The sequence below is a fragment of the Sciurus vulgaris genome, assembly GCF_902686455.1.
Source record: "Sciurus vulgaris genome assembly, chromosome: 10".
Lineage (NCBI taxonomy): Eukaryota > Metazoa > Chordata > Mammalia > Rodentia > Sciuridae > Sciurus > Sciurus vulgaris.
The window spans coordinates 19,436,820-19,447,850 of record NC_136470.1 but is presented as its reverse complement, the minus strand read 5'-3'; the positions used below and the strand labels follow the sequence as shown (position 1 = coordinate 19,447,850).

Below are 11,031 nucleotides of genomic sequence, written 5' to 3'. Positions count from 1 at the left end.
ATATATCCTAAATGAACAAAGATCTTCAATATCTTTCTGCACTTTTCTTAGTGTCTTTTAACCTTTCCTAATCAAGTGAAAAATCTATAAAAGGAAGCTCATTTTTCTTTGCATTACAGCTTGATTAAGCTTTATATTTGCAATATGACTAGATAAATCTACAGGATATTTTATGAAGGTCATGTAAATTACACTAAGCAAATTAAATTAATTGACAAAGGTTGACTGGATATTTACGTATTGTGAAGAACTCTATTGAAGTTACCTATTATAAGATTGGTATTAAGAACTAGACGTTTCTGCTTCATTAAATTAACAGATCAATTTGAAAAACCATCATTAATAAATATAATAGTCACCCACCCAGTTTTATTCTATAATTATAGGACAAAGCTACTAATATCAGAACAACCTGCAATAAGGACTAACTAAATCCTTGCCTTTCATGGACAGGAAAGCATTTTTTTCTCAAGTTACTATGTATTACACTCAGAAGTGCATTTATTAATCTTTTTCCGCTTGACTAATACTACATTTTTGTGATGAGCTGAAGTGTACCATTTCAATTTTCCAATTTTGTAATTGTTAAAAATACTCTCCCTTGTCTTAGAGAAGTAAAATTTGAATATATTAATTCTCATGACTTTAAGAATAGAGTTACTATTTTTCCAGGCGTTCATTGTGACATTAATTTCTCTCAAAAAAATACTTTAAAAGTTTACCCTTTAAACTCTTTACTGCCTGCAAAAGAACAAATTGGATACTGATGTTTGAAAGATTAAAGAATGGAAGCCAAATATTTTTAATACTAAACATGTATCCTAAGTAATCTGTGGTGAAACACAGTTTCTTAAATCAAACACCTCTTGTGTGGTAAAAATGCTGGAACTTCAGGAAGGAATTAGATTTAGATAAAGGCATAAGGGGGGACTCCTCACATGGGATTAGTGTCCTCATGAAGCTACAACAAGAAGTCTGCTCTCTACAAACCAGGGAAAGAGCCTTCACCAATTATCAGATCATACTGCTCTCTGATCTTGGTCTTCTGGCTTCCAGAATTCTAAGTAACACATTTCTGTTGTTTAAGTGACCCTGTCCATTGTATTCTGTTATAATGGCTCAAACTTGAAGACACTTCTTAGTCCTAAGCATCCTATGCAAGGATAAATTTGCGCAAAATGCAAAATGGTGCTACAGGTTGCCTGATACTTCAATTCTTAAATAGCTAAAAACTTACCTTGCACATAGGAACCACTGACGCACTCAAGAGGACAGTTAACAGAGTGATAGTTGACAAGTATGCATCATCATTTCCTAGCTTAACCATCTCATAAAATTATAACAAATTTAGTAACAAAGTTTCTCTTACTATGATTCTCTCTCTCGCAGAATGTCCTGTGTGGACGATGGACAGGGTTCCTGTAGAAGGGATGGGCTGGTTGCAAAATAATAGCTAAGAAATTTAATTATCATAAAAAACTACAGAAGACAGAATTATCTTTGAAGCAGGGGCATGACCGATTGAGCCTCCAAAAGGAACTGGCTCTAACAAAGGAAGGAGACCACGCTTGGTTTATTTATAGTAGTACAGATCAAAGGGGGACCCAGAGGAGCTGCTTCTGTGAAAAATAGGATAGTAGGTAGAGTTCAGCAAGCCTTTGGGTCCAGCGAGTCATTCCCACATCCAGAGCCTGCATTCACCCTCCAGTGGTGAACCAATGGCAGGGTAACCGCATACTTCAAGCAATCCAAAAAGTTTTCCAAAATTGTGAATTCCTGAAGCCAAATTTCCCTAATAGTTCAACCAAGCTTGTTGTTTTTTGTTTTTTGCTTTTTTTTTTTTTTTTTTTTTTGCAGCTCATGGATGGTGCCCTGCAGTTATCTTTGCATTGGGTAAAACAGAAAATTGTAAATATAAATAAATTTTTAAAATAAAATAAACAGAAGAAAACAGCACAGTGAATTATGTCAATTTGTATTTATTGGCTATTTTAATAATATTTTAAATAATGAAGGTTTTGTTTTTTACTACTAATATATATAGAGAAAGCTGTAATGATACAGTTTTCATTTAATATCCTGAACTTTTTGAATATAGTTTATTCGAAATAATAATTTTCCTGTGATGTCTGAAAGGTTAACTCTTTTCTAGTAATAATTTAATATTAGCAGTAGGCTGAATAATGGTCCCACATAATATTCAGGTTTTAATCCTGCAACCTGCAAATCTTACATGTAGATTGTTATTAAGTAACAGATATTGATATGTAGACATTATTCTCAGATAGGCCTAAGTATAATCACAAGTATTTTTATAAGAGGGAAGTAAAAGAGATTTGACTATAAGTAGGAGAGAAGACGTCATGCAATAAGAACAGAGGGAAGTAATGCTGCTCTTCTGGCTTTGAAGACGGAGAACCTAGCCACAAGCCAAGGAATGCAACTCTGCATGCCGGAAAAGGCAAGATATGGGATCTGTCCTGGAGTCTCTGGAGGAACCACACTTGCCAACAGCTTGATTATTATCCCACAAAGGTCATATCAGACTTCTGGACACCAAAACTACAAGAAAATAAACTTTTGTTGCTTTAGGTTACTCAGCTGGTGGTAATATTGCAATAGCAAAGGAAACTGATACAACACTGTTGTGAAATTAATCATTTTCTTCTGGTGGATATATATTAAGCTTCAATAGCTGCAAGTTCTCCCAACATCAAGTAAAACCCTGGAGGTACATACAATGTGTTCTTAACTTGTCCTTAAAATATCCACATATCAACAGAGGAATGAAATTAGCATTGAAAGATTTCAAATCAAATACTCAAGGAACACGTCAGTATGATCACATGTCTACTTAGCCTGATTATGAATTTAAAATTGGTTGGAATGAGAGTTATTTAGTAGCACTGTGACCTCATAATCCTCAAAATTTTGCTCAGGATCTTCAATTAATTGCAAAAAAATTTCTAGCATAAATTTTTTTTATAATGGCTTTGTAAAATAGAAAATCTCAGCATTGTTACAAAGAATATGATTAACAATAATTAGCTAACTTTAATATTAAAATAAGCCATAAACCAATGTTCATAGATTCCTATCCAAATGGTAAATAAACAAGGAATATGAAACCTTTTAGCCTACTCTGTCAATCCTAAAATCCTTCCTCCTTTTCCACCATAAATAGAGTAGCTATATCCTGTAGAGCTGACATGCTGTGGATGAAGGTCTTAATGTAACTACTCTCAAAGAGGTTCTTGACTCTCAGACTGCAGAAGCAAAGTCAGAATGCAGGAAAGAAAATAGGCTCCTGCCTTACATTTTTTTGTTAAAGAATATCAATTGGCATTGGGTTTAAAAAATTCTAAGGTTTAGAAAACCTCTTTATTAAATTATAATATACAAATTCTTGTTATCTTACTTATCATTTACTCTATAATATTTAACAGACTCAAAAGTATAAATATTTTTAAAATATCTGTGAATAATTCATGTAAGCAAAAATTCTGAAAACACTTTTACAAAAACATATTTCAAATGATAATGCATGATAGTCTATCTGGAATCTTTAACATATTTACATTAAACCTTAAGTGTTTCATGACAAAGAAAATTAATGAAAAAATAAATGAAGATGTCAGAATACTCTGAAACATAATATGTTGTCCTTCTGAATTAGAAAATATTCCTTAGCTTACTAGCCTATGTTCTTTAACAGGGAATGTGAGAACATATTAAAGGAGGGAAACTTAAGTTGCAACCTCCAAATTTAGAAAATATTTATTAGTCTTATTTTTCTAGAGAATCAGAACCAATAGAAGACATGCTGTAAAATTTTGCTTATACAGTAATGTAGGTGAAGAAGGGCCACAAACTACTGTCCGTAGCCTGGAAAACTGGGGAAAACAGTGGTGTAATTCAGGCTGCATTTAAAGGTCTTCAAATGGAGGGGATGATAGTTATCCTAGTCTGAGTCCAGAAGTCCAAGAAACAAGAGTGTTGATATCCAAAAGCAGGAGATGAATATCTTAGCTGAAGAAGAGAGTAAACTTGTCCTTGATCCATCCTGGCCATCTATGGATTGCATGATGTTCACATATATTGGTGAGAATGACTTTCTTTCAGAATGACTTTCTTTCTTTCTTTTCCAGAATACTTATTCAAATACTAATCTATTCTAGAATCCCCCTAAGAAATATCCAGAAATGTCTTACCAACTATATAGGTATCCAGTCAAGTTAACATGTAAAATGAACCATCACTTAAACCATGAATGAGAGTCTCTATCCCTTTTACGCTCTGATTAGATACAAAAAATATTGAGATTTTCTGATTGGGATCTAGCTCATCTAAGAAACTCTGTAAAGTTCATTATAATCAATCACTATTCATAACTCCAAAACAGGGAGAAATATTTATCATCTAATACTTTTTCTTTATCTAGTAAATTTCAATAGACTTACAGCAACCATGAAATAAGCTTCCAGAATTTGTGTTGCTGTTAAAAGTGGGGGAAATAAAAGCATACTGTAGCTGATATTTGAAGATGACTTGTTTATAATCATAGCCATTTGAACAATAATATGTAATCATAGTATAACTCCTGTAATCCAACAATAATGAATATAATTTTAGAATACCTGCTGTCACTTACTCCTTTAATGTAGGAACTGCCTCCCTGTCTCTACTCTATCATGCAGTTTCCCACTACAGAAACTCACATAAATCTTATGTGACTGACCACAAATATAGTTGTTCCTATAATTATATATGGCTACCTGACCCAACCAGACTCACTCACATAGCTGGATTACATAGAATTGAAGAGCCAATCCAAGTAGAAGTACTCTATCCCTTCCCTGAGATTTCTTAATTTGGCAGCAAAGCATTATAAGACCCTTATTCTAATAGTACAAACTATGAGTTGTAAAACAACACTACTGCTGATAAACCATGTTGCCAGCATATAGAGGAAACCTGCATGCACAAGGACAAATGATGTTCTGAAAGAAATAGTGGTAAGATTTTGAAAGCTTTCTGACTCTTACCCTTAAGCAAATGATTACATCTTCACTCATTTACTAATTCCATCACGAACTATGTAATAAGATCATTATCATCATTCTTCATCATTTTTATTATAACTATTTATTTTACATGACAGTAGAGTACATTTTAAAATATTACACATACACAGAATAAGTATAACTTGTTCCTTATGATTTCATTATTGTGATTGTACATGATGTGGAGTTACATTGATTGTGTATTTATAAATGAGAATAGGAGAGATATATCCAATTTATTCTACTATATTTCTTATTACTGTCCCTCCTCCCTTTCCTTCATTCCTCTTTGTCTAGTCCAGTGTACTTCTAATTTTGCCCTCCCTTGCTGTGGGTTAGCATCCACATATCAGAGAGAACATTCTACCTTTGGTTTTTGGGGACTGGCTCATTTCTCTTAGCATGATATTCTCAAGTTCCATCCATTAACCTGTAAATGCCATAATTTCATTCTTCTTTATGACTGAGTAATATTCAATTGTGTTTATGTACCACGTTTTCTTTATCCATTTCTCTGTTGTAGGGCATGTAGGGTTGATTCATAGCCTTTGTGAATTGATCTGCTATAAACATTGAAGTGGCCAGGTCACTGTAATATGTTGATTTTAAGTCTTTTGGGTATCAACTGAGGTAAGGGATAACAGGGTCAAATGGTGGGTCCATTCCACATTTTCTAAGGAATCTCCATACTGCTTTCCAGAGTGCTTGCCCCAATTTGCAGTCCCACCTGCAATGTATGAGTGACCTTTTTCCCCACGTCCTTAACATTTATTGTTGCTTGTATTCTTGATAATTGCCATTCTGACTCAGAATCTCATTGTAGTTCTGATTAGCATTTTTGTAATTGCTAGAGATGTTGAACATTTTTTATATATTTTTCATATATTCATCATATATACATATATATTATATATGTATACATCATATATATTTCATATATTTTTACATGTTCATCATCATGTCAAACTAAATGGCAATTAGTGCCATTTCTTTGACTATTCATCTCTTTCCCTTCTCTTGTTATTCTTCTGTTTATAAATACTTCTTTGAATTCCATATGCTATGAAGTTTCTTATGTTGCTTAAGTCAACTTTAGTAAATTTTTGTGATTTCCAAACCAAAAAGCCTAAGTATTTGTGTCACTCAGCTTTTCATTGCTGTGACAAAATATCTGAGAAAAACTTATGTAGGGAGGAAAGATGTATTTTCTTTTATGGTTTCAGAAATTGCAGCCCATGGTCAATTGGATCCATCCTTATGAATTTTTAGTGAGGCAGAGGATTATGGCAGAGAGAGTGTGATAGAGCAGAGCTGCTAAGCTCATGGTAGTCAGTAAGGAGAGAGAGTAAGGGGTTGAGAATTTCCAGGGCAAATACCACTAACCCCACATCTTCCCACCAGGTCCCACTTCCTACATTTTCCACCACCTCCTAATAATGTCATCAAATTATGAATCTCTCAGTGAATTAACCCCATTGATGAGGTCAAATCCCTCATGACCCAGTCATTTTCCAAAAGTCCCACCCCTGAACATCATGGCATTGAGGACAAAGCCTTCAACACCCAAGTCTTTGGGGGACAATTCAAATCCAAACCATAATAGTACCAGAACTTTTATATTACATTTTTTATTGCCAACTATTTATTTTAATACATTTTAAACATCCTTTAAATTAATAGAAAATCTGAATTTCTTCTTTCAATGCCATATAAGAAAATATTCCATTGTTTTCTAATATGATTTACTTCTATTACTCATTGAATTAATTAAACACCTATTTTTACTTTTGACACATTTCTTCTGTATCAGTCAGGAACTAAAGTCTTCCAACTTTCTTGAAGCAGCTCAAGGATACTAGAATACTCAATTTTTGGTATCTCATTTGGCTGTAAATATCAAACACAAAAAAGTTATGTAGCATACCAAACTCCACACATTATTTTATGTCAGGAGCTGGGATGTTCTGTTTTTACACATTCCAAATATATATTGTAGGGCAGAACTTGCCCAACCTAAACTGTAAGCAGGAGATAACTTAGCCAGTCATACTGCCAACATGTGACTATCCCCATAGAATTTGGGAAAATATGAACTGCCAGTGGAGGAATACCTCCTAATTTTTCTAGGTGTGTTTAGTGATGTGAAGGCAGTGAACAGAGAAAATATATAGAAGACAAATCATCTCCTGTGTTTACTCTAACCTAGAACACTGCAGGACATCTCAAGAAGTTCGGAGGTCCTGCCCAAATATGTTCTTGAGGAAAATGTTGTGTGAGTTAACTTAATTGGTAGTGAAAAATTAAGTCATGTGGTTATTATTTTAGGGTAAAATGTAGGACTGTAGAACATGGTAGATTACTATGCCATCCTCCAGTCCAAGCCTACGGATCACAACTGTGGTTAACAGCCTGTTCTACAGAGAGACACCACCTGCTGCCCTATTGCTATGTCTAGGAGCAAAGCAGAAAGCCAAAATGCCTAGCTTCTGATTTAAAAAAAAAAAAAGTTAAGTGTACTCCTTTGTACTTATATTGACCATGAAATTAAAAAGTCGCATACTAACTTAACCAAGAATAACATCAGGGACAGTGAGAGGCATACCCCACATAACCTAGGACACCTGTGGACATAGTAGTATTGCAGGGTCAATCTTAACTACTCCCAAAAAATATCATTTTATATTCTAATTTAATATACCACAATAAATTTAATTATTTGTGAATCAGAATTTGTTCTAAAAGAAAAACAAAATCAAACCATTAGAATGTGTGAAAATATAATTGAATATTTATCTTGTTCTGAGATATTAAAAGACGTTTTCAGTTTAAACACCCTAGAAGACATTTGCAAAGAAGATTGACAGATTGGTGAGTTATCTTGTATTTTTGCCCTACCTTCATTTTTTCCATCAAGAAATGGAGTATCACAGGTGCAGACAGAATCAAAGATACTTGGGTCGGAATGAAGATGAACACTTTAATCAGTTCGTTCTAGAGTAATTACTCAATTTATCAACGGGAATAAGCTTCAGTCCTCAAGTCTGAAGCCACTTGATCTACAGTTCCATAGACAGGAGCAGTGGCCGGGGTTCGGATGCTGAATCCCTGAATGAAGCACATTGACTGACACTGCAACTGAGAACATTGCTGCCAAGCTCAACTTCCTCATAAAAAAAGCTAATTTTTACATAGATCCTGTGGAACCTGTGGAAAAAAATCAATGCTAGTAATTATTCAATAAATGGTGCAGAGGTGAATTACATAAGACCAGTAAGTCGGCAGTGTTTATCCTTAGGCAACACTGGTAATTAAATTTGTTTTATAATTAAATTTAACCTTTGTATTTATAGCAGAAATATTGAGTATAGTAAAACACAAAGACATTTAAACCTGTCAGGAGAAAGAGCAGGCCTAGGTCTTCACTAAACAGTTTTCTGAGGAGAAGAGAAAATGAATCATCTTGATGTTCTAATTCTGATGATTGAGAAGTCAAATCTATAAAGCAACCATTTTCATGTCTCTCTCCTGATTTTCCACATGTTTGATGATGAATTTATTTCAGGTAGTCTCTAGTAGTAGAATGATACCAATAATACTGAGCAATAACAAACTTCCAATCCATAGCCTCAAGCAAGGTCTTGTGTCCTGCCATTATGAGTATGCATGAATGCAGGAATCAGGATTCTCTGAAGGAAAAAAACAGTAGGAAGTATATATGTGTGTGTGTGTGTGTGTGTGTGTGTGTGTGTGTGTGATGTGCACATGTATGTATGTGTGTCTGAATGATTATAAAAAGGGGATTTATTAGATTGGCATATTATGAGTGTGTATATATATACATACATGTATGTGTATATATGTGTGTGTGTGTGTGTGTGTGTGTGTGTGTGTGTGTGTGTGTGTGTGTGGAGATATATAATGATAAAAGGGAATTAATTATATTGTCTTACACAACCAGAAACTGGATAGTCCCACAATGGCCGTCTGTAGGCTGGAGATCTGGAGGAACTAGTAGCTGTGCAGTCCAAGATGCTGAAGCCTCAGAACAAGAGGGATCAATGATGCTACTCCAGACTAGGATGGAAGTCTTCTGGAAACTCCTTGGAGAATTACTGGCAGAGTCCACTTTGGAAGAGTGAAAGAGCTGAAGTTTAATGTCCTCAGGCAACTGAAACAGCAATCAAGAACCCATTCAAGAAGAATCCAGTTTGTATCACTACACATCTAAAAATTTCTTCAACAAATTTCAAAAAGCTCCAAAAGCTTCTGAACAACATATTCAGGTTAGCCACAGCAACAACCTCACTCTCAGTACTGATTTCTGTTTTACTTGGTGTTTTCACTGCTGTGACTAAAAGACCTGACAAGAACAATTTTAGAAGAATTGTTTGGGGCTCATGGTTTCAGAAGTCTCAGTTCATAGAAGATTAACTGCAGTCCTCAGGGCTCAAACCGAGGCAGAATATCATGGCAGACAAGTGTGGTGGAGGCAAGCAGCTCACATAATGATCAGAAAGCAGAAAGAAAGACTCTGCTTTCCAGATACAAACTATATACCCCAAAGTCAAGCCCCCAATGACCTACCTCCTCCAGCCACACCCTACTTGCCTTCAGTTGCCACAGTTAATTCCATCATGGGATTAATTATACTGATTGTGTTAAGGCACTCATAACCTAATCATTTCTCCTCTAAACCTTTTTGCATTGTTCCATACATGAGCTTTTGGGGGACACCTCATTTCCAAACCATAACAATGAGTACATATATGTACACATATCTGACCCAACCACTGTGTAACTTTATGTAGATTCCACAGATAAATATTTGTCTAAATATCTTTGGGATATTTAGGTTATTTTCTTATGTTTGGGAATTCTTACCTACTCTTCAGTCCATTTATGTATCTGAATAACACACAGTCATGTTATGAGTGACATCATGACACTGGCTTTTACAAATGTCACTTAAATACCACAAACAACTGAAAATTTCTGCTTAAGTTTAGGCATCCCCCAAAATATTTTTTCACAGGTAAAAAATACACTTTTGTTTTTTTCCTTTAAATGTCAATTTTTTTTCATATTTTTATTTTCTATGAATAAAATTATTCTATTTCTTAGAAAAATAGTGAGCAAAATTACCTCTTTATAATTTCAATGTCACTGAATTAAGTGTGTTCTGGAAAGATGTGAATTTACTTTTCTTTTTGACAAAACACTCCATCTTAAGGGTCTTCCCAAAGAATCAGTGAGGCTGAGATAGAAGCACAGGATTGCCTCACACCTGTAATTTAACAGGACAGAGGTCTCCCCACCTCCACTGACTGTCAGACTTTAGTAGACATTACGAGTGATTCATTTTGGAATTTTGAGATTGTATATTTCCTTTGTTCTGTGTGTGTGTGTGTGTGTGTGTAAGCTTAAGTGCAAGCTTCAGATAAATGTTGTCTGAGACAGACATCATAAGTAAGAGTTTAAGGTTTGCTTAGAACAGCTACCTTTACATGTAGATTGTATATATAGATGATCTCTGTGTCTCTGTTTCTTTCTTAAATTTTGGTCAAAGGAAACATAAAGCAAAAGAAACATCTGAGTTTTACTTACAGTAGTTAGGCCCATTGTGATATGTTTTCCTCAGCAACTGATCACCTATTAAGCCCAGAACAACATCTCAAACTTCCAAGACATTAGATCCTGGCATTCTCATTTTCTGTTCCACGTTGTTTTTGCTCCAAGTACTTACTGCCTTTGACTTTAGTCACTTGTGAAAACCCAGACTTACAATTATAAGTCACCATGCAGAGGAGTTTAATGGTTTAATGTTTAACTATGAATGTAAACCAAGTAGGTTTGAGATGTCATTGCATTTCTCTTAAAAATTTAACATATTTCTTAATCTAATATAACCATTTAATTTTTTTAAATAACCCTGTGAGTTAATTTGCTGTGGTATGCTACACAAGAATTA

At 34.5% G+C, this 11,031-nt stretch overlaps 1 protein-coding gene across 1 annotated transcript; it reads right to left on the bottom strand.

Moving 5' to 3' along the window:
* Positions 1–8,078: 8,078 nt before the first annotated feature.
* On the bottom strand, positions 8,079–10,788 carry LOC306670329 (uncharacterized protein). The gene is made up of 3 exons (XM_079155046.1): positions 10,668–10,788; positions 9,014–9,231; positions 8,079–8,267 (listed from the first exon to the last, which is right to left on the bottom strand). Exons 1-3 carry the CDS (start codon positions 10,680–10,682, stop codon positions 8,120–8,122), a joined length of 381 nt encoding a protein of 126 aa, XP_079011172.1. The 5' UTR covers positions 10,683–10,788; the 3' UTR covers positions 8,079–8,119.
* Between the last annotated feature and the right edge of the window lie 243 nt (positions 10,789–11,031).